The 24,264-nt window shown below is 41.3% G+C and overlaps 1 protein-coding gene across 1 annotated transcript in view; it reads right to left on the bottom strand.

Moving 5' to 3' along the window:
• The window catches only part of tpk1 (thiamin pyrophosphokinase 1), a 70,092-nt gene that overhangs the window by 19,117 nt on the left and 26,711 nt on the right, over positions 1–24,264 (bottom strand). Inside the window, exons 5-8 of the mRNA XM_041961098.1 lie at positions 17,469–17,541; positions 15,098–15,193; positions 8,564–8,710; positions 4,920–5,028 (exon numbers count right to left, since the gene is read on the bottom strand). Coding sequence (XP_041817032.1) covers positions 4,920–5,028; positions 8,564–8,710; positions 15,098–15,193; positions 17,469–17,541 — 425 coding nt within the window. The remainder of the gene's footprint in view (positions 1–4,919; positions 5,029–8,563; positions 8,711–15,097; positions 15,194–17,468; positions 17,542–24,264) is intronic.

Here is a 24,264-nt window from a genome sequence, read left to right as displayed (position 1 = left end):
CTGCAATGCTCCCTCTTCACTTATTACCTCACCCAACCTTTCTGCACAATGCACGTATATGAACAAAATTAGGTGGGGCACCGATGTGGTCACTGCATTCGGAGCTTTGCTGGAATATCAGAAATCGATCTGGCACCTTGCAAGTTTTATAAAGAAGTAGGCTGCTGGTAACTCAATGTCACCACATGTATACACAATGAGTATACATACAGCAAATTCTCAAATAGTTATGAGTTATTGACCTCAAAAGCACACAGAACCAGGCCTTTATTTGATACTCTCCTGGTGGGCTTTTAATTTGAAAAAAAAATTGAGGTTGAGTTTCATTGATAGTAATTTCAAATTATTTGTACTGATGGAATTGGTGTGAAAAAGGAAATTATGATGAGTTTACTATGTTTTGTTTGATAATTTGAGTACCAGCTTTCATTTGAGAATTTACACCATAAGGCTGTGTGAGTATTTCAACATGTTGACAGATAGTAAGACATATTTAACCTCAGGGCTTTTCCTGATTAAAGATGTTTATACCCAACAACTAGTCTGAGGCATGAATCTGTATAATTAGCAAAATCTAAATTGCCTTATTTCCTTGACCCACTTAATTTTCCTCATGCACTGACTGCAAATAAAATAGAGACACCTCCTTAAGAGATATGCTATGACCATATATCATATGCATGTAATTATGCATGTACTTTTTTGTACCTTGTGTTTTCATGTGTGTGCCTTTCCTTAGTTAAGATGACACAAATGTAGAGATACTCTGGAGACATCCCTGTCTACTTATCACATGTAAGTGGAAGGGTGGGGTGTACAATGGAGTGTGTGCATGTGACATAATAGCGTGAATATTAAAAAGCTTTTGTGGGAAATGATATCATTAAGGAATATTGCCCTCAGCTAATGTAATCCCACAAACCTTCTAAAATACACACGTATGCATGAATGCAAGTTCAGTCACATGCATGGACACACAGACACAAGCAATAGGATGACAGTATATGTGTGCACGGATACACACATGCACTCACACACACACACACAGACGGTATTTCCTGACAGTTCCCTCGGGGGATTTTACAACCGATGATTGAAAATTAATGTTACATACAGAAGGTGATAAGCAGCTCAGCTGTCACAGTATCTCATAATGAGAGGGAAGCGATAGCGGGAGTGTGAGAGAGGACGAGAATGAGAGCAAATTGGAAAGTAAAGGGGAAGAACAAAGTGAAAACGGACAGTGGGAATGACTACAGCTTACTCATGCCAGATTCATGCCAACTCAGACATGCACCCGTCTCTCCGGCCAGCACACTCATTACCACATTACATTAACGCCAGTATATGAGGCATACACAGCCCTCCTGCATAGCTATTAGCACATAGCCGCCACTTCATTATAGCATTGTACAATCCCCTCCTACATCGTTACCTTTACTACACTGCAGTCACTTCATTATTTAGTAGTACACTCCCCTCCTTTAGTATCATTACCGCAGTGCAGTCCTTTCATTAGACAGCAGCCTCAACAAAGACTCTCTAGAGCCACGGCCATCCAGCAGCTTTCTCCGCTGCCTCGGTGACGTTGCAGATTGCCTTGCCTGCTATTGTTCTCACTAGCCAACAGACTGAAAGGCTCTGAAGGGTCTGCCATTCAACCTCTACTGCAGGTGCTGGGCCATGGGACTAAGAATTAGTATCACAACAGTTTTATATATTTACCTTGACAATGATTTATTCAAAAGTTCAAAATTCCAGTTTTTCTTAAGCACAACTGTAGCTCCAGGGCAGCTACAGTACAAGTCTGCATCAAACATATGCTGAGAGAATCATGGTTTAAGTATGCTAAATCATTAAGGAATTAGCACTTCCCTGTTGCACGCTTTTTAAGATATAGAATTAACACGAAAATATGCAACGAATGAAGCTAAAGTGCGGTCGCGGTGTTGGAGTTTCTTCAAGGAGCAGCCCTTGAAAACATTCAGAAAACCATCACCTCTTGCTTACTTATCTTTCAAAGAAAATGCCATTATTTGCAAATTGCCTGCAGAAGTTTCTGAGCAGATTGTTCCTGCCATGACCTTCAGGAGTCGACTTTGCTGCCAGCAGTATCTCCTTTCCCCACGTACCGTGGGGCATCGACCCATGTGCTCCAAGGTTCCAGTAAAGTTCACGCTGGTGTCTCTGCCAGACCCTCATGTCTTAAAAGGCCAATTAAACAAAATGACAAAAGCTAATTTTACCTACTGGTATCTAGTCATGTACTTTCTTGAGGTTTCGAGATATCCATCCACTAATTCACTATAAGGGACATGAATGGAATTTTGCTTGTGTGTATATTTAGATATTTTTATGAATTTTCTGTAATTTGTTGAAACTTTAAAGCACAATTTTCTGTCTCCAAACCTCACAGCTTTGCCATTTTATTCCAAAACCAACCATTTCACACTGTTGCAGAGAAAATACAAATGACAAAAACTCAAGACTTGGATAAAGATTCGACAAAAACTGTATCTTCTGCAAGCTCGAGCTCAGCTCTGCGAGCACACGTGTAAACTGCATCTGATCTAATTTCACAACAATATAAATTATTGATCAGCTTACATTAAAAAAAATTAACCTGATATAATTAACTTGGGCAAAGGGTATTTCAGCTCATCCTGCACACTCCCCTGGAGTACAACAACCATAAAAAAAAAGTTTCACATTCCAAATGTGCATTCTGGATCAAAACATTATGAATCATTACACAATTTTATTCTTTAAAGCAAAAGCTCTAGATGCAAGCGCAAAGTCTCCTTTGGGGCAGAAAGGCTTTAATGGCTGACAGCCCAAAACTCTTTCTTTATGGAAAGATCATATATTTTTCATCACAGACAGGCTTTGAACCCAAGTGTGGGGGATCATTTCAATGGACTTCTAAAGAGTCTTCGTGTCACCCGAGAGTGATGCTCGCGCACGGAGCTGATTTGGACCCCTGAGGAAGTGGCAATGAAAACCCTGCACGGACACAGATCTGAACAGTAAAAATAAATGCACAAATAAATGAAAGACAGTATGATAAGATGCACTGTTGCTATATAAGCACTCATGCATGCAGGACTCAAACATATGTGGAAAAAAACAGATGCACTATTCCTAATTTTTGTTTCATATTCTGGTCCTTCCTCCCAGCCCCAACGGGAAATCATTACTTCCAGCCTTCTAAATATGCATGTGATTAATTAGGCATCTTGTTATCACTGGCTAATCTGCATAGGACTCTCATGTATAAAGTCCCTCTCATTACCATTCAGAAGGCCATCTCACAGGTGTGCTGAGTAAATATACGACACACAGTAGCTGATCAAAAAAAACACACATCTATAAAAAGCAAGTTAATAAACAGGGCTGGAGGTGCGCGCACACACACACACACACACACTTGCATATTCAAACGCGCATACAAACATGTGCAAACAAGCACGGACACACAGGCGTGCTCGCTCGAGTGTATAGACTCCCAGAAACCTATGCACGCACGCACAGATACCGAGAGTGGACACCCACCAAGAAGCAGACACATTATGCAACCCCGCTGACAGAAGGTCCGGGTCCCCCCCCCGACACCAGTGGCAGTTTGGTCTGTGCCAACTCATTAAGAACACAGCTGGCCATAAGGCTTAGAGTGGAGTAAGACTACAGGGGTCCTCAGATGGGTGTCTGATTGAAATTTCGCACAATTTTCAAGAATATGAAAAGCTCATTGTTGTGTATACTACATGCCATGAATATATGAAATTTGTGTAAACTTAAAGTGTAGATTCATTTGAGTGAAGCAAATTAAGCATCTGTACTTTACTGTACCTTATTATGCATGTTGAAAATTCAGTGGAACTTTTTTCCACTGTGAATTTAAATTCAAGCCTGTAGCTAACTGTTGTGTGCAGGGAAGGGAGCAGCTCTTTTCTCAGCACTTGATATTAAATTCCTCACGTGATATCAGCGGAGTGGTCTTCCAACCTGTGCCAGAATATCAAGAATGCACTAAAGACCTGAAACACATACTACATATCACCACTACGTATATTTTCACATAAGTTTAATCAAGACTCAAGGGTGTTCACACGGGTAATGTGCTTATAGTCTGCTTCTCTCCACAGGGAATCAAAAACACTTGACTCAGGAATCATAAAACCATAACCAATTAAATATGATACAGAAAATAGCAATTTAAAAAAAATAATTAAATCAAACAATTAAAAATGTAGATTCTGTCCACTGTAATCATCATCATGGTTTTCCACTTTACTTTTTTTTTTTTTTGATTTACTGATTTTAATAAGCATATTCAGCACAGCAACTTGTGCATTGCAGTTGTTGTTGTTGCGAAATTCTTCTTTTTATTCTTTGGTAACATTTTTGTGAATGAAACTTCCCCACAAATGGGGCAAAACATGTAACAATTTTAGGGGCATCAATTATTTAATGATCAAATCTCATCATTCATTGGGCTGAAATGAGCAATTTACATAAGGCTGGTGCAGTTAAGAGGGTTAGGTGAGTCTGACTTGGAACACTTGTACAATCACATCTGACGAACTTTTGAGAGAAGAATATGAAAATGCACAAGACCCATTGTTTTCTTCCTTTCTCTTCACCACATGTCTACTTTTTCTGGATATTTGCAGGGCAGTTGTATTAGTCTTTTAAAGGAGACACACAATTTCTAATTACATCTCATATATTTTTGACAAAATAGGTAATTCGCCATCTTGTTTCCAAGTTCAAAAATGAACTTTCACACTCAATTTATTATTATGTTGCTTTTATATGAGCAAAAATGTTTTTTTTAACTGAGCCTACAAATTAAGTTTAGTACCAGGCAAAGTTGGTGACTAATTACTGGCTGCTACAAATAATAAAACTGAACTCACTCAGGTTCCATTTGAGTCCAGTGGTGATTGTTTGGCAGGGTCCACCTACTGGAATGAGGCTGCACCAGTCCCCCTCCAGGCCTGTGTTCACCCCCAGTCTGTGGCTGCCCTGCTGACACACAGCGTGAGTGAGAAAATGAATGAGCATTTATCTGTGTGTGTGTGTGTGTGTGTGTGCGCGCACGGGCCGAAAAACAATGAGATAGAAAAAAAACTAAAAAAGAAAACAAATGCGGAGCAAGACTTCTTAAACTTTTCCAGACCCAAATGAGAAACTGAGCTTCTCCGCCCAGGGAACAAGGCTCATTAAATTAAATTATTGCTCTTGTCAAAGCTGCAACCCATTTTCAGTTCCTTCCCACACTTAAAAAGGATACCTTGCCATTTTGAATTATAGTCTTATTTTACTGTGTGTCATGGGGTGCCAAAAGATTTTAGCACTGACAGCCCATAACTGTACGAACAACCAGCTTTTCACTTGAAAAGTGCTGCAACTGGTTGTACTATTAGGAATACTTCATTTGAAGTCAACGGGCAGTGTGTACCATAGTATCTTGTTAGCCTAGAAAGAACAGTACCTATCTGTGATGAGAGAGGATAGCTGACAGTGGTAAGACATCTGACGATTAGTTGAAGAAACAGATTTGAGATGCAGTGACGTCTTTTTATAAAGTGCTCTACAAAGAAAATAAACATGAACAAAATTTCAAAATGTCATGGCACCCCTTTGAGAATTTGGGGCTTGGAGACAAAAAGAACGCATCACACACAGTAGGTGCAAGGTAGTGTCAGACCCTTCAGGCTGAATAATGACTTTGCTCTGAATGCACTAGTTATAATAAAGCCTGATCCTTGAATGTAAAAAGGTCAAAACAAAGTTTCTCTCATTCACAGTGTACAAAACAGATGTAACATAACACCACAATCTCACTTCTGCACAAACACTATGTCTATGTATTGAGGAAACATTGCTTCTGCAGGAAACCAAAAATAGCTGAAATTTGATAATTGTGTATCATAAACACTTTTAATATCGGCAGGCTACAAATGCCATGTACGCTCAAACTGCCATACACCCAAGCATAAATACAAAGACAAAAAGCGTTGACAGCTAGAGCTTAGATCAGTCATCTAAAAGGATCATACAGACGCAGACAAAGACAGCAAAGACAGGCACACTCAATTAAGAGTTTGAAATCTTGAAAATGTGACATGTTTAAAGCAGAGTTTCCTTTGCTTGGCTTCCTGGAGCTGCGGACCCAGAGGGAAAAAATGATGGGAAAATTCTAAGCTTTGGTGCATTTGGTGTTCAAGGAAACATCCCTGCGGTTGTTTTCTATACATAAACACAGTCTCTTTGTGTAAGTGTGTCAGAGAGACGGTGCATGAGGAAAAGAGAAAAGGGAAAACAAATGCATGTGCACCTGCATACGAACACACACACACACACACACACATGCAGAGACATGGACAAGAAGAGGGATGAAGATGGAACTACCAAAGAGAAAGTTTTCATGTTCCCTTTGTGTGATGACTACAGTGATTTGGTGGTGGATATTCCAATTTCTGTAAAATATCATCATTAAACACAATTAAACATATGTATATGCAAAAGTTGACATAATTAAAATCATTACCTAAATGTTATTATTATCTACTGGTGCTCTCTGTGGAGATACTTCTGCACATGTCTTTGGGATTCTATGTGGAACAGACCATCCTAGGTCAGCTCTTTACCTCATGTTTCTATTTATTTCATATTTTGAATGCCACATCGTTGCTAACTTGCTCCAGCAGAAGTTGGGATGTGCTCACATACCGCAGCTATCACACTTTATCATTTAAATCAGCACCTGTACTGACAAGTTTCACTCCTCAAAAGGGCATCAGGAAAACAAGCTTGTACATTTGACCTAGAGTCTGTGCACTTACAGAATGATTTATAGCACGGATCGGGCTGACACAGCGCTGTGCATTTCCTGTGCCACAACACACAGACAGGCTCTCTCAAGCATCTTCAGGTGCTGGGATGCTAACTTAAATGTGGCTCTGCTTGGCCCCCCGACCGAGACTCAATCCAGCAGACAGAGAGAGAAAAACAACAAAACAGATGAACTCAGCGCAACTTTTTTCTTTAGATCCAAATTGAGTAAATTTAGAATCACCTTGGGACCTCAACTGATTAAAACATCTCCTTGTCGTGTAGGGACTCAGAATAAACAAGCCCGCAGCCCTTGCAGTGTCCCTACCCATAATTTAATAAAAGACATGAGAATTATGCAATGCCCTGAGCCAGCTATAGAAAACACAAGAGTTCTGCATATTTCCCAAAGATAGCATAATAACATGTTGACACCTCCTCTGGGAAACAAAAGCTAAAACAAACAGGCACAATCCTGATTAAATCAGAGCATATCTGTTACTCAGACTTGCACTGATTTACTCTGCAATAAAGAAGCTAAATGTGCATGTTTACTGGAATATTACATTTCTAACTAGGTTTAAGGCAATATAAGATATGTTTTCAGATGACATAATCGTCACTTGTCAAATTTACAAAATGGAAATAACTGGTAATTTAACTCTGCTCTTAATTTGCTGTGTTTGTGTTGACTGTGTACGGGAAATGAACGACCCTCCATGTATTGATTGTACCGTCAAATCCCGAAGCCAAGCACGTAACAGAGCCGTGATTGCACGGAATACAGGCGGTAAGGATATTTGGTAAAAGTTGTAAACACTTCAATTACAGATGTAACTTGAACAAATAGCACTGGGTCTTTCGAAGGTTGCGTTCACCTTCATGTACAGGCGTCTGCGTTCATCAGTCGCTAGCGAATTGGAGCTGCGTTGACAAACGAGCTTAATTTACCCTCACTGAAGTAAGATTAATTGGAGGTGTCGAGGTATGAAGCAGCAAATGACAATGCGCCTTTGGAATAATGACAAGAAGTAGGGAGGGAGCGCATGAGAGAAGGGTTTACTTAACGTATTACAAGGTGTCATGAGGAAGTGTGACAGTTAGTTGTTTATCCTGAAGATCCTGCAAATAAACAACACAGGGAAAAAGAAGGGGGGGGGGGCAGTGTGTGTCCCAAATGGCGGCTTCTCGGCCCACTTGTAAACTCAATCAACTGAGGAGCATGAGAAAGTGGCTGGCATTGAGGAAAAACAATTTGGGAGCATCAAAAGAGACTCTCTCATGCACAACAGCAAATTGGGGCACCAAAAGAGCGGAGAAGTGAGTGAGCGTGTGTGTGTAAGTGTGTGTGGGGGTTCTTGAAGTGATCACTTAACAAAGAAACAAAGTGTTCAACACTCCAATCAAGGTGGAAGCAGAGCAAGGAAAAGAACATTTTTGAGAGAGAACAGAAAATGAAGTGACGGACTGGGAGAGGGGCGAATAGAGGGGCTCCGGGATGGTAAAGCAGGAGAGCGGCATGTTAGTGTAGGCTGGGGGAAAGGTGATGTGGGTCTGCTTGTGTATGTAGTGTTTATATGTGACTTGTAAATACAGATACATCCATAATAAGTCCACCTTTAGTTTCATGTATTTCATTATGCATGTGGAAATTAAATGGGAACCAATGGATAGGACACGGGGCATGTGAAGGCTTAGTACTGTGTGTTTATAATGCACTCACGGGTCTGAGTAGGTATGCCAGGCTAGTCCCCTGTATGATCAACAGGGGGAGTTGTGTCATGGACAGAGCATGGTGGAGGGTCTCAACAGATGCCATGGTCTGGTCAAATCTGCCAGCCAGACCACCCAATGTCACTATGGCATCCACCTGGAAAGACAAACGGAATTTAATAAGACACATGCACATGCACACACAAACACACAAAATCGCCATGGTTTGATGTGCTGACAGGTTCTCTGACAAGATCCTGTTGTTTGTTTCAATGAAGAAAATTGATAGAAGGGGCTGCAGAAACACAAAGACAAAAGAGACAAAAAAGGTGCATTGGATTCTGCATTTAGATCCAAATAATACATACTTATTTTAGGGGAAAACAAATCCTGTTAAAAAAAAGGGTTTAATAAATATTTGAACTGCACAAAACTCTGAGCGAGACTCATGATAATATGGTTATGGTTGTTTGCATTCAGTGTGTTTGTAAAGTCATGCATATGTGAAATGTTAGGTGTGTAAAATGGACTGCGACTGGAAGAACTGAATTTAGGAAAGGAGCATGATAAATAAGGACCAAAACTGATAATGAACTGATTTGAACAAGTACTGTTTGTGTAGTCAAAACCTGATATAGCTCATTCCTCTGTGCCATAGAGGTCCGTCGTGGTCTGGAAACTATTAAAAACAGTGAGCCACACAGTTTCACTGGGTGGCTGGTTCCTTCATTACCATACAATAAAGTCAGAATTTAATGAGAGACGGACTAATGCATTACTGTCTTTGGTCTTTTTATGGGATTTGTTGACAGTAACAAAAAATATGGAATATCACCAGCCTTATCATTTAATGAAGAAAGGAAATAAAAAACAAAGAAGCACAACAACAAATACCATCGGGACAAGCAGACATTAAAGGAAAGAAACAGCAAGGACACGGAGCTTTGAGAGGGAACTGAGATGGAGGAGAGATAAACAATCAGCGGTAGATCAAAGAAGGAATTGGGCCATTACAATGAGGGTAAACACCAGTCCCTTGATTTAAGAGGGGAACGTGTTAACAGCAAAGCAAGTAAGCTAAGTGGATTACTTAAACTACGACCATTTCCTGCAACCTCAGAGCTAAAATAAGGTCCTTCTTAACTTTGAGCCAGCAGTTCACTTAAGTACAATATTTACAGCTCTCAGCAGTTATATCCTTATACAAAGTCCCTGAGCAGTCAGGCACCAGTGCTGACAGCCTTAAAACCCAACAGAGTCTAGAGGGCAGAGGCGCTGTCAGAGGGTGACGACTGACAGTCACGCCAACACAGAAAATGAACCAAACACCATCAATCACACTTCACTTCAGTGTTTGCACTTCAGCCGTGTATACTGCAAAGAAATAAATAAACACACAGAATGGAAGAGGTTAAATTATTTTCTATTACCTTTGCTGATGTTGACTGTTATTGCTTGGGCTACATCTAAACTACTTTTTGCAGGAGTGACTAATCAGGCAGATCACACGGCCTACATTCATTTGCTACTGTAAAAGATGGTTTTTCTGCATGCAACTATATGTGCGTGTATTAACCCATTAAGTAAATTACAGCACAGGAAGCTCCAGCAGTGTTGCTCCACCACTCTGAAATGCATTTTCATTTCCCCTCTACCACTTCAACAGCCTACCATTACTTCAGCGTATTCAGCATTTGCCAAAAGGTAAAGAGCTCAGATGAAATTTGTGCTGTAGCTCCTTACTGTATGTCATGGGAAAAGACTATTTACTGAACTGAATGTATCGTAAGCAACTTCCTCAAGCAATGGAGTTGAAACAAAACCCAAGTGCTGAGATTGAGGGTTAACGCAACATCTGGCTGACGCCCCCACATGCAGAGGCATTGCCTAAACTGTAAACAACAACACTTGGTAAACAAACTCCCCTCTGTGAGAGAGAGAAGGAGAGAGGGAGAGAGGGGGGGAGAGAGAGAGAGAGAGAGAGAGAGAGAGAGAGAGAGAGAGATTATGAAAAAAATATAGTCTAATACTTTGATTTAATAAGGGTAACAAAATGATAAACAAATCTGAAATTCACTGCATTAACCTACACAGAGAACTCCATTCATGTGTTACTCCAAATAGATGGGAACAACAGAGTCTAGAAGGCCTCTGAGCCCGTGGCGGCATGTTATCAACATCTTATCCGGCATCTCTCGGCAACTACCTCTGACATGGATGATGTCATAACTGAACGTCAGGCGCTGCGAGCAGCCGGCCACAACACGGCTAACTCTGAGGCGGTTGGCTACGAATACGCAATAACGAACCATAGCTGTGCCAAACTACAGCTAAACTAGCTGACTGCCTGCTCAGAGGGGAATAGCACCAGCATATCATAACAGAATATTGGAATATGAACGAGTTTCGCCGCAGATTATGCGTTATATAGAGGCTGCGCGTGGACGCCCCGATTACTCGCATTATACGGATATACGCGCCGCTCCTCTGGGGCTCATTTCTTCAAAACGACTTCAAATGCCACCAAAGTAAATGGGTGTATTTAATGCTGGCATGACTAAACATAAATGTGTATATGTATGTATATCTGTTTGTGTGTGTGTGTGTGTGTATATATATATATATACACACACACACGTATATTTTTTGTTAAACAAATCCCATGGAAAGACCAAAACCATCGAGGCGTTAGTCTGTCCCTCAAAACCTTCAGACTTGCGTGCTGTCTGTGGCTCTCAGCCCGAAGGTCACTCATTCCTATAAAAGATGCAAGTCTTCAAAAATAGATCTAGTTCATTAAAAAAAAAAAAAAAAAAAGCTCAGTCATTTCCTACAACTGTAGCAAGCATTGCTCAAACAGGTGTAGAGGTGTTGTGCATTTTGTGCATAATGCACAACATCAGGGTTGTGTCACGCAGCGTGGCTACTCGGCTACTACATGTTTTTAAGAATGGCACAGAGAAATTGCTCATTTCATGTAACTTTAAAAGAGAATCTATTTTAAAAATGAAAATACAGAAAATTGTTAAATAACGTCTTATCAACATTAGGCTTGGCCCTTTCGCCCATCCATCAAACCATCCTCCAAATTCACCTCTGATGTCCCTCCCACCTTTGTTATTGCTTACTGAAGAACAAATGTTTCGTACACAAAGATGTCCTGACAGGACCAAAGCCGCTACCAGGAGGAGGAATAAGAAAGGCGTGGAGGGATCAAACCAACAGTGAACACTATCAGTGAAGAGTATCAGTCGGTGTCAGGCAACAGAAAAGCTCAAAGAAAGTTCAGAATGCTGAAGAGTACAAAAAGCAATGAGAACAAGTGGGAAAAAAAAGGTGCATTGTGTTTCAGCGTCCAATGACACACAAGCATGCTCAATCTTCCGCTTCCCATCACACTTGTGTTGTGTCCGCTACGCATATCAAACTCTCTATAAGAGTGTGAGTTTTTATTTGTTCCTATTTCATGTTTGTTTACCAAAAACAAAACAAAACAAGCAGGGCAAGGAAAATCTCACGACTGAGCGAATAAAACTCAACAAGCTGGCTCAACAGATCCGGCTGTGCTCGCTCCTGATTGGCCGGGGGAGCCAGAGCGAGCAACGCTGGCTCAGAGAGCAGCGCGAAAAAAAAAACAAAAACTCACATCCATTTATTAAGGATGATGAACAGATAACCAGAGAAAGAGAGGAGAAAATGAAAACAGTAGCGCTGCAACACTGAAGCAAGGAGGGAGAAGCTAACACGTGCACACATATCAGACATTGGGACACACACACACACACGCCACAAACTAACTACTTGATATCAATACACATATACAGTATCAACACACACAGCCAACCACCCACCATAATCCCCTGATAGCATTCTTTGGATTTTCACACAACATAATATCACATGAATTCTCAAAATCGAGCCCTAAGCTGTGTGGATGAAAACATTCTGGGGCTAATACTCTGAATCTTGAACAGCCTAGAACTGCAGCACAATGCACAGTAATCCACAAGTCGTCCTGTTGTTATTTCATCTGTGCATTTGGTTCATTTAAACGGTCTCAGTGGAGGGAAATTAGTGAAGGTGAGCAAAAGACAAAATGACAAGGCATGATATTAAATCATCAGGAAACTTCCGCTTTTATATAACCTACTCCTATTCACAAAGTGCTGAAGGGAACAAAAGTTCAAGTAAGAGTCATAGTTGGTAAAGAAAAGTGGAAAAATCCTGGTAAACAAACAAAAAAGTCATCATCAGCAACTCTTATAGAACGTCAAAAACTGATTGCCGGGCTCCTATCTCTCGCCGGCAGATAGACGGACAAACACTCAGCACCAGTTCAAAGGCAGAGTAAATATTAGCTAGGCCGAGGGGGGGAAAAAAGGCCCACGGAAGGGAAGGACAAAAGTATATCTCCTCTTAAAGCCAGACGCCAAAAAACAAAGTGAAAATGCACAGTGTGGCAACACGTGTGCATTCTGTGTGAGATGAAGTGCATTTTTGTGTGTCCGCAAGCGTCTTCTCCGCGGTGTTTCATCAGCTTAGAGATGTGAAGTGATTGGAGCACTCGGCGGTGATTGGAGCAACACTCAGCATGCTGCTAAAAACGCTATTATTGGATAGAATAAAGAGATAGAGAAAGAGCGAGAGGCGAAGGAGATAGACAGGAAGAGGACAGAAAGATCGATATATGGTATGCACACATATAGATAAACAGAACACTATTACTCATATTACTCATGTAAATACTGTTTGTTTTTATTCTTGAAATTAGAGATGTGCTGTTTGTTATATGCCATATTTCTCTCGTGGCGTACATTTTGTGCGATTCGGCTGACATGTTGTGAGTCAGAATGGAAATGGAGTCAATCTCTGGATCAGATCACTATATGTCTGGCTCTGCAGCAGCTGGCCGGGCACGGGGGCTTCGCCGTGGCTGGCAGCTCATTTCCGAGTTTTGGATATCAGGTCGTTCGGAAATGCGTCACACTTTGACAAAGATCACAACAAAAGTTAAGCATTTCATCTTAAATCAAGGCAAACCACATTTGCACTTCGCATTTTATGCGAGTGTGCAAATGTGGCTGATGTTATGTCTTCCGGGAATGTTGTGTGAGCATGTATGTTCTTCTCCAGCAGCACAGCGCTTCATATTCAAGCACCCACGCACACTCACACCTTGGATATGCCTGCAGTCAACCAGAGTCCAACACTATTGACCCCCGAACAGCTCATCTTAAGCTCCTGAGGACCGAATGCCTTGCTCAGGGGCACTAACCTCTCAGAGGCTGGAGAGGAGAGCTTTACTTATTCATCTTACCCAGCACTGTAACCACTGCTAGTCCTTCATAAAAGCTGCAACAATATCCTTTTAAAAATAATTTTTGATAGTGAGACATCTAGGAAGTCACTGCTCACTGCTGCTTTTCCAGGACATTTGCAGTGACGATCTGGCTAGTGTGACAGAGAGGGATCGCGCCATACGCCAATATGTTCCTCTGTGGAAAAGTAAGATTTAAAAGAGTGCACGCCCATTACCTTTAGATGTGTTAATGTCACTTCTTTTACTACTATCTGCTCTCACTGTTGATTTGTTTCTTGCCTTGTTTTAATATTGATATTACATTAAATTTATTTTTTACACTATTCCATCATTGTATTTTATTTGGAAAGCTCTTTGTGCTCTATGATCAGCAAGTGTTCTGTAAATACATAATAATAATAAAACTTATCATCACTTATCGCTTATCACACCATACTTTAGCCCCTTTACCAATAAAACTACGTGGAGACTTTAACGAGGCTAATCCACCCACTGTGAGCTACTGCTACAAAAGTTTAGCATTTACTGTCATGTAATGGTCCGTTTCACTTTTAACAATGCTGCATTGCATTTGAAGAGGCGGTGCCGGCGTTAGCCGGTGTTGGACTCGCATACAGTTGGGCTCCCATTCATTATTTTAACTCTGGCTTCCCATTCATTGTTGTCCAACTGTACCGGCCAGCAACGACGAATAATTAGGTTAGAAGAAGAAAGACACTTACATACATTACATATAATGCCATCCAACTTAGAGGAGCTACCACGTGATGTGACTTGGGGATGTGTTCACAGCATTTCCACAACATGAGAGCAGCCAATTCAAAATACTACATAAATATATAAAATACCATAAACTACCATTTGAACGTTAATATGATAGATAGCCTCGTAGTTCATTCTCAGACAACACAAGATTTTCTAAGACATTTTACTTTTTTTCTTGTTTTCCATGACTGTTTTCCAGGTTTTCCATGACACGTGGGAAACCTGAGCACATTTCACAAATAATACTCAGTATAATTTGTCGGTTAGTGAGGTGCTGGTAGGCTTCCTGTCTTTAGCTTACCGTTTCCTGGCTCTAGCTTCATATTCAACAGAACAGAGATGAGAGTGGTATTGATCTTCCCATCCAACTCTTGGCAAAGAGAGCAAACACCAAAATGCCAAACTATTCCTTTTAACAATAAAAATGTCAAGACTGTGTGGTGTGCAGTGGATGTTTACCTGTAACTGTCGGCTCTGAATTTCCTCCACCATGATTGCAAGACACTTGGTGAAGTCTGTTAGATCCTGGTCGGCTGTTTCTATCAGCTTGCACCCCTATGCACAAAGAAAAATGGAAACACACACACACACACACACACACAGGCAACAAAAGAGAGTCAGATGGATGTACACATGCGTAGATATCAAAACAAAAACCCAGGCAGAGATAAGGGATAGGGGGATAACAGAGCACAAAAAAACATAAAGAGACAGAGAGATGGAGAGAGGTATAAATCAGTGTTTTAGTCTTGTGTGGCTTTCTCTGGGCTGTGTTGCTGAATAATGTAGAGGCTCCAGTCAGTGGCCCTAAACTACAGCATCCAGGTAAACAACCATGCTCTGGCTTTCTCCCCCTCCATCTACACACCTTCACTTTCCCCCTAAAACACATCAACTTCCCTGTTACACACACACAGCGCAGTCAGTTCACACAAACTTGTTCGCTGTGCTCTGTTTGATCCCATCCATCCTCCCTCCCTCCCTCCCCTCCTCCCTCCATCCCCGCCTCCCCTTGTCTCTCTCCCTCCCTTGCGGATGCTTTTCTGTTCTCTCCCTTCCATTTATGCAGAATTATTCACCGTTTCCGACAAATCTCCGAGGGAACGCCTCAAACTTTCCCATTGTTCTGCTCCTAAAGCATTACCATAAAAGTCTGTTCTCTCTCATGGAAAAAAAGGCATTGCTCTTTTTTTCAGGCAACCTGTGTGATATTTGAGAAAAAAAGACTAATATTACAGACAGCTACAGAGAGAGGGGGGTAAGGGTGAGAGGCAAAAGCTGGGTGTCACAGCTGAAGGCAACACTCATCTCTGTCTGTGTGTGTATGCCTGTGATCATGTGTGTGTGGCTGTGTGTGTGCGTGCTGAAGTATTGGATCTGCATTTCAAACTGTGTGTTACTCTGATCACAGTAACACACAGCACGCAGATCACTCAGGCACTGCTCTTCCTTTCCTCTCAGGCGTGTGTGTTTATGAGACACCTTTCCTCGTATTTATTATGAATTGAATAACTCAAGTGTTCTGGTTAGACATTTTGTTTGTTATTAACAACGGAAAGTACATTTCATACACAAATTTGCAAATTTGACCCGTTAATATGAGGAAATATCTCCAGGCAACTGGGAGCAGATCAATCAAAGAGTGATTTTCCCCTCTCAGATAATCAGATTCACCTGAATAATTATAAGAGGCCTGAAAGGGTAAACGTATTTGTGATAAAGAAGCAAACAAATGGGAAAGGTTTTTCCTTTATTTGTTCATGGACATTCATCTTGTGACCAGTGATCTAACAGACAGAGATTTCCACTAGTACATCAAACACCCAACAAATGTATTGATCTGTAGCTGTGGTTAAGGGCAAATCACTGCCTGCAGGCTTTGTTAACTCTCTAAACCAGCTCCACCATTACATCTTTTAGGTGTAGGCTAGATGATAAATGTGAGATTCAGAGCCGGTAATGACATTTAGGCTATCAGCAGCCTACAAGGCTCAACTGAAGGAAACAAAGTTTAAGTTGTTTGTGAATGTTAACAGCAAAGTGGCCAAAGGTGGACCACATTTTTGTTGTTAAAAGGAAAAAAAATGCTTTAAAAAATGCTTCCGGTTTGCCTGATCCTGAAACAAACATGTTTACAGCCTGCGTTTCAGCAACTGGGCTTCTTTTGGCCCGCCTCAGCTCCACCCACGCTCCACCTCTTGGCCATTTTTGGATTAGCGGGGAGTTAGTCGGAATGGCGCACTGCCAAGATTGTCACCGTGTTTTACAATGGCTCTTCAGAAACCTACAGGTGACGTCATGGAGACTGTGTCCATGTTTTATACAGTCTATGGGAAAAACGTGAGCGTATATTCAGGATTACATGTACTTGCATGATTTTTTATTTTTTTCATAAATGGAAGACATAACTTGCGTGTACTTTATTCACAAGTCCCGTACACAATCAAGTGATATATTTTACTTCTTTGCTATGCTTACAGAATGTGCTGCTAAACTGAACCACTTGCAACTACTCATTTGAGCAGTAATTGTGATCTTTAAGATGATAGAATCCCAAAAACAAAATCATGCCTTGGTTAATTCAAACTGATGTCCAACACAGCTCTGTAAGGAAATACAGTCAGTGTCGCGTGAAGGCTCTGTTCAGTGGCACCAGATGTAACCTATATGTCAAGGTGGTTAAATAGTCCAGTTTCAGGCTAAGGATAGCATAGAGTTCCTTGGTCCAAACTTTCAAATTATGTCTGCCTGAAGTCCGATTGCTTTTTATTTGTGTCTCTGTGTGTGCACCTGTAGCTCTGAGCATGTGTGCAAGTTGTGTTCCACTCACCTTGTCTGAATAGAAAGCTTTGACCTCGGCTGTAATGGAATCAAAATCCCCACTGATATAGTCGGGGAGGAAGCTGGATGTAAGGATAGAAAGAGAGGATGAGTGACAGAGGGAGAGGGTTACGATTGCAAGAAAGACAGAGAGACAGAGAGTGTGAGGAAGAGATAAAAGAGAGAGGGGGAGAGAGGACATCGGGGCATGTGTCAGCTCTTTGATCTGTGCAGCGAGGGAGATGAGTGACGCCGCCGGGGGAAGACGAAGAGACTTGGAGACTGACAGCGTGATTCTCTGTGGCACTGACACTGCCCCTTTTGCTCTCACACACACATGCACGCACACACGCACACACAGACAGACACACACACACACACACACACAGCTGACTGCAGAGATACATAGACTGATGTGAAAACACACGCAACCGTACATGGCGGCAGACACAAGCAAGCAAATCTGAGAGTTTCATGCATACATCCAAGTAAACTCAAACATAAAAAAGCGATGAATAACGACAGGACAAATTTAATCCTATCAATCCTGTCTCTCTCTCTCTTCTCCTCACACACACACACACAAACAAACACAGCATGGTGTACCTGGTGTTCATCGGATATTGACCTGTTCCATTACAGTGAGCGACTACATTCTCCATTAGAGCTGAGCATTGGTTTGATTACTACAGGTCACAGTGCAAATTGATGTTTTGAAACATGCTCTCAATCCATGCAGTATACGGTAAGAGTAAATGGTGAAATAAGGAAGTACAAATAATACATGTGTCTGTTATAAGAGTGGGTCTTCGTCTGCGGACTACAGATATGGATGAGAGGACAAAGTGAAGCAAAAACGATTCATGTGCCCCACTACACAGGAAGTTTTGAAATAACGCGATACTGACTGAGTCAATGTCAACTAAACTATACGGACAACTAAATTTCAACCAAATGGGTTAAAAGCCGATCTTATAGATTTTATGTCCTGTGCATCCAAAAACATGCTTCGTTTTTTGCTGAAGGAAGACGCTGGTCACAACAGTTTATACAGGCAAAGCTCATTAAATGCTTTCAGTAATAGAAAGTGAAGAGGAAAATAGGGGAGAAAACATAAATTGTGCGCTGATTTTGAACCTTAGTTTCTCTATATAGCAAAAAAAGAAAAACCCAACGACAATAATTAAAACATTCTGCCATTGTAAAGGATTAAAATAGAAAATATTTTAATAAAACCTGAAAAGCAATAAATCTTGAGAATATAACGCATCAATGTCGGCTCCTTACAGTATCTTGCAGTTTGTATGTATGACATGATTGTACATTAACTGTTATATTATAGGAACAGGTGTGCTGGAGGATGCAGTTTAACCTGGACTGCTGGGTATCATTTGTATAACTGATTATGAAATAAGGGGGGGAAAATGAAAATGCATAGAAGTGAATTCACCCTGTCCTACTTTCCCTGTGGCTTTTGACTCTCGCAATTCAAAATTGAATAGGAACAATGATCACAAAATGAAATAACACAGAATGCTAGCTGCAAACTCCACAAACCTGGCAGAAATACCATGTTAATACAGGCAATTAAGAGGATTACAACTGAAAATTAAACTGAGCAGGAGGTTTGGGAATATATGTGCATCGAGGCTTTGCATTCTGAATGTAAATTTCCCTGTGTATTCCATTTATCCAAATGCGACTGTGTTTCGAGGCAACATGCTTTCCCAGAGTGCAGGAATTAACAAGGTCTGTTGCAGATATCAGCGAAAACAGCCAAAAATCTACCAGCCACTACTGAGTAGCACATTCCTGTCGGAGAGAGGCAGATAGCTCTCTGTTTATTCCGTCTGTGTGTTTCTGTGTAAGGAGCAGGACCATGCAGGGATGCGGTTGCCACTATCTAGAGACATTAACAGGTCTGACATTACGATTTCATGGTTGGTTGGCTGGTGTGTTTGTTTGTGTTTCTGTGTCTGTGTGTGTATGTGTGTGTGTGAGTTGTGTGTTTGTGTGTGTGTGTGTGTGTGTTCCCCAGCAAGAGGCTAGAGCGATGTTCCGGTCGGTTGAAGAAAGAGATACAGAAGGATTACCCCCCCCCCCTCCTCAGTGTTCCCATTTACACCAACAAGATACAGCAAGACAAACACAACAGCAATTGTATGCAATCTGCTGCCACACACACACACACACACACACAGCTGCCACAAGCATACATGAAGACAATCAAGCACAGCCATACCTCCGCCGGACAAAACTGTGATCCAGGTAAAAACTTTCCTCATCCACACAAACACATTCGCAGGCAATGAAATGCACACACACACACACACCCAGACAATACGCACACATATCTACAAATAAGCAGGCGCACAAGCACACGCACACTTTTCCCGTCCTTATAATACAGCGCGCCACAATTGCATCTCCATGCCGAAATAACCTTCAACTGACAGATGGGACGAGACGTGACACCAAGCCTGATCAGAGCTTTCCACACGTACGCGCACTTGCGCACACACATCCCATTGTGACCTGTGCGCATGACTCCATCGCCTGATAGTAATTGACCAGGCGAGGTTCTAAATTCTGTATTTGTGTCTGTGTGCGCCGGCGTAAATGCTGTTTGCGTGTGTGTTTGTGTGTCTGACAGTCTTCACTTCCACATTAATATTAACTGACACTTTAATTTGGAGGGGAAATAGAGCATTTTACCGCCAGTTTGTCTGAGTATCGGGTGGTGCGGATGGCTTTGTGACCTTTGCCTGTGTTTGTGTGTGCATGAGTGTGTGTTTGTCTAGCAGCCCGCTTGTGTCTCTGCATCCTCTTCGCCTGCTTTTTCCTCCTCTGCCTGCCAACCCACACCTCTCCTCTCGCATGCTGCCTGCTACTTTACGCCCTCTTCTCGTCTCATCTCACTTCTGCTCTGCAATACTTACTTTTCAATGTAATTAAGGCAACTCCCTTCCACCTAAGCACTCCTTCATTGAGACAAAAAAACACGTTCTCTTTCTTTACGCTTTTCTTCAAGTCTATTTCTGTCTTTGCTTCCATCAAACTAAGCCTGACACTGTAATTCCATATGACCACTTAATTACAAATAAATGTTGTTTTGTTTACATGATCTCCCTGTCTCACATCTTTCACCATCTCCTGGATCACAGCGTGACGAACACTCTTGTTTCTTCTCTCGTCCTCTCATCACTCGAGGAGATGCGGCTCTGATTACACCCTCTCATCCCTCCTGTCTCCCAATCAGAAGAGGAGAGCCAGTGAAGGGGTGGAGGAATTATTTTGGATGACATCATTAACGACCCATATACATAAACAAGCCAAAGCAAAGCACTTCGACACATTCAGCTGTCTGACTCATGAACACTGATATGAACTGTACGTGCAAGTTCTGGTCAAATGGCAAGTGATTTTTGAGTAATATCATTTGAACATGATCTTTTATGCATGTGGTAGAAAATATTGGTTAATTGCGTTTGCAGGAGACTGCCTGCATCAGAGAAAGGATATAATCGGTCATTTGTCCGAATGCAACCTCTTGTGGTTATGCCAATAGTGAGGCAGAAGTGCCAAAGTGCATCTTTTGATAAAAGCTGAAAAGGAAAACACCCTGAGAATATAGCCCACTATACACGCACATTATTTGTGTCACTGATTAATGGAGAAAAAAAAATCTAAATGCAGTTTGCTGGCATAAAGATTAATTCACCAAGCTCTACTTTCCCCCATGAGTTTTGACTCACACGAGCCAGAACTGAACAGGCACAATGATCACAAGTCATACAGAATACTGGTTGTTAACCATGTTAATATATATACAGTTAATTAAGGTTATAACTGAACATTATCAAGGCTTTCCATTCTAAATAGAAATTTCCGGATATATCCTATTAATCCAAATACCACAGTGTTTTGAAGCAAACTGCGTTCCCAGACTGTAGGAATTAACAATATCAGCAGCTTTGTAGATGTAAGCTGTTGAGTTTATAGATCTGACTCATATGCGACTCCTAAGTGTCTGGTTCCATAATAAAGCAGCACTTTGAAGGTCGGCGTGAAAAACAACCAATCGGTGCTAACAGAGATCTCATTATCCCACTGCAACAAAGATTCTAATTAGCAAGACCTCAAGGCACATGAGTGTGCATGTTTGCATGCTGATGTACATGTGTCTCTTACATGCTCACCTCTTTGCCCGTGGTTGACATATGATTGTAAAAGCATGTGTGTGTGTCTGCAGTGCCTGGATTGGTTCAACCAACAGTGATCCTGTGATTTGTGGTCCAACGGTGTTTACCAGCTCGATGCCTGTAGGCTGTCAGACTAATAACCAGACATAGTCATAATTCCACACACTCCTCATCCCCAAAACACACACACACACTTACTTTATTAACTCTCAGAGTTACTCTTAGGGCTAAAAGATGCACTGGGGGGGTAATTGCAATTTTAATTAACCTTAATTGTTAAAATTCTAATACGATAAACTTAACAAAAAGCACAACACACATAAAGATGTGCAAAGCTCTTGAGTTAAAAGGTAAGGCCCAGTTCCCCATGTTCATCAGCTCAACTCAGCATGTCAATTTCCAACACAGAGCAATAAACACAGAGGGGAATTTTCAATCAGTCTACCATAGACAAACTCTGCTTGGAGTGTGACAGCATAGCAAGTGCAGTGAGAGAAAAACTTGCTCTGAACAACAGAAGAAAACTAGTTTGGTTATGAGCTTGACTAAAGATGATCTTATAATATAGAAGAAAATAAAATCGTAATAGCAGCAAATTACTGAAGTTACTGCTGACAGAACAGACCAACTGCAGGTATAAAACAAATTATAAACACCGACAACAACAAGAAAACAAGGTATTATTGTAAAATGACTCATCAGCTGGTCCATGAGTCTCTGAAAGTCCCGTCCAGTTTAATTTGCGGTGTAATCCTCTTAATTGTCGGCCCGTGACCCTGTTTTCAGGTCACACAACTCTTGATACCCGAGCAGCGAGACAAGCTGTGCAACTTTGATTACAGCACGTCTGAAGGGCGTTTCAAATGGACCAAAAAAGATTATGACACATTTCACACCGATTTATGGTCAAAATATTTCTAACAAAAACACCAACATATCAGCCTTAGAAATCTTTGCTGCCCCCATTTGCAGATCAAGTCGACTCGCACAGGGTTCTAATTAAAACATCATAATCCTCACACATAGACGCTGGCCTGTCTGGTAAGCATAAAGAATACAGAGATGAATGAGAAAGCATTGGAATGACAGACAAATGGAAAGAGAGACTGTCAGAGATATCTCGTTGCCACTGAGTCTTATAAAATAAGTAGTCTCGCTCTTGACAACTTCATTTGCTGAGGCTGACAGCATTATCTCCTCCAAACCAAAATCCATACACAATGCTGACTACGACTACGCTCTGAAAATCTCTTCCACGCACACACATGCTTAGTCAAACACTGACACATTCAGAGTCTGCATCTTCCAACAGCTCCACACGCCCAGAGATCCACACACAGCTGCAAATTTTATAAACTCGGCTTGTGTACAATTACCTCCTCCCACATTCAGCCACGTTCCCCTCCCTGTTCATCCATCTCTTGACTTCTTATCCTCTCAGAGGATTTGATTAGATGCACAAATTACAGAAAATTGAATTTTCATTTAGAAATGGAGAAAATACAGGGTTACATTCGCAGGAGAGTCAGGGGGTCTCAGCTCTGACAAAAGAGCCAGGGCACCCATGAAAGCAATTTTAGCTCAGGTTTTGTGTATAATAATAATCTAGCAATTCATTTTATGAGGTGAAAGGCTTTACATTGCTGACGGCTGCTCATAGTACAAGCTAAAGGATGGAGCAGCTGCAGTCTAAAACTGTATGTAGCGAGGGCAGAGCTCTTGTGTGTGTCTGAGGAATAAACAAGTGGTGCAATGGGCCTACAAAGCCACATGCCATTAACTTCATTAACACAGCTAAACAAAACCTTATTCCAGATGAGTACACTTTTCAAATTCACAACAGCCTTGTTGAGACCCACACCCACCTGATCTCCTATTGGTACTGAGTCCAAGCACGAACTGGATTTGGCATTTTGTTAAGTTCCTGTGAGAAACTAGGCTCTCTGATGAGTCGTTACTGGTGGGTTGTGCTAGTTTACCAACCTCAAATCAGAGGCATGTGACTAAATGTGCAGTACAGGTATGTGTGCACATATGAATGCAGCTCAGTGGTTCCTGGCTGGTGGTAGCACAGTAAGAAGCAGACTCAGAACAATGAAGGTAATGGAGAAAAACAGATTAAATATAGAGAGAAAATGCATTTGTGGGTGAACACTTACACATGCATAATCATGGGTGAAATTGCACCCAAGTACATAATAGTAGTACTTGAGATTTAATACCAGGAAAATAACATTTATGCTACCCAGATTCCTAAGAACTTAGCAACTGCTTGAACTGAATGGTCATACACATCAGCCATATATATCATCAAAAAACAAAATACTCTGAACATATTACAGTTTAAAAAAAGAGACAACAGAAATAGTAACATAGAGGAAGAACTGCTGATGGAAAATCGATGAGTATGTTTCCACCCATCACTTTTACACAAGCCGGGAGAGATCACTCAAGAGACAAAAGGCATTTAAATGGACCCAAGTTCTATCTGGATCTTGTGCGAAAATAATAAATCTGAAATGTTTGTCTTCCACCACCCCACACAGTGAAGTCGAATCACTGTCACTTGACTCATCATGAGCAGCAGAAAGCCTTAGCCTGGCG

This window comes from Chelmon rostratus, chromosome 20, assembly GCF_017976325.1.
Source record: "Chelmon rostratus isolate fCheRos1 chromosome 20, fCheRos1.pri, whole genome shotgun sequence".
Taxonomy (NCBI): Eukaryota; Metazoa; Chordata; class Actinopteri; order Chaetodontiformes; family Chaetodontidae; genus Chelmon; species Chelmon rostratus.
Note: the sequence above shows the minus strand (reverse complement) of the source record. Positions and strands in the feature narration are given on the sequence as shown.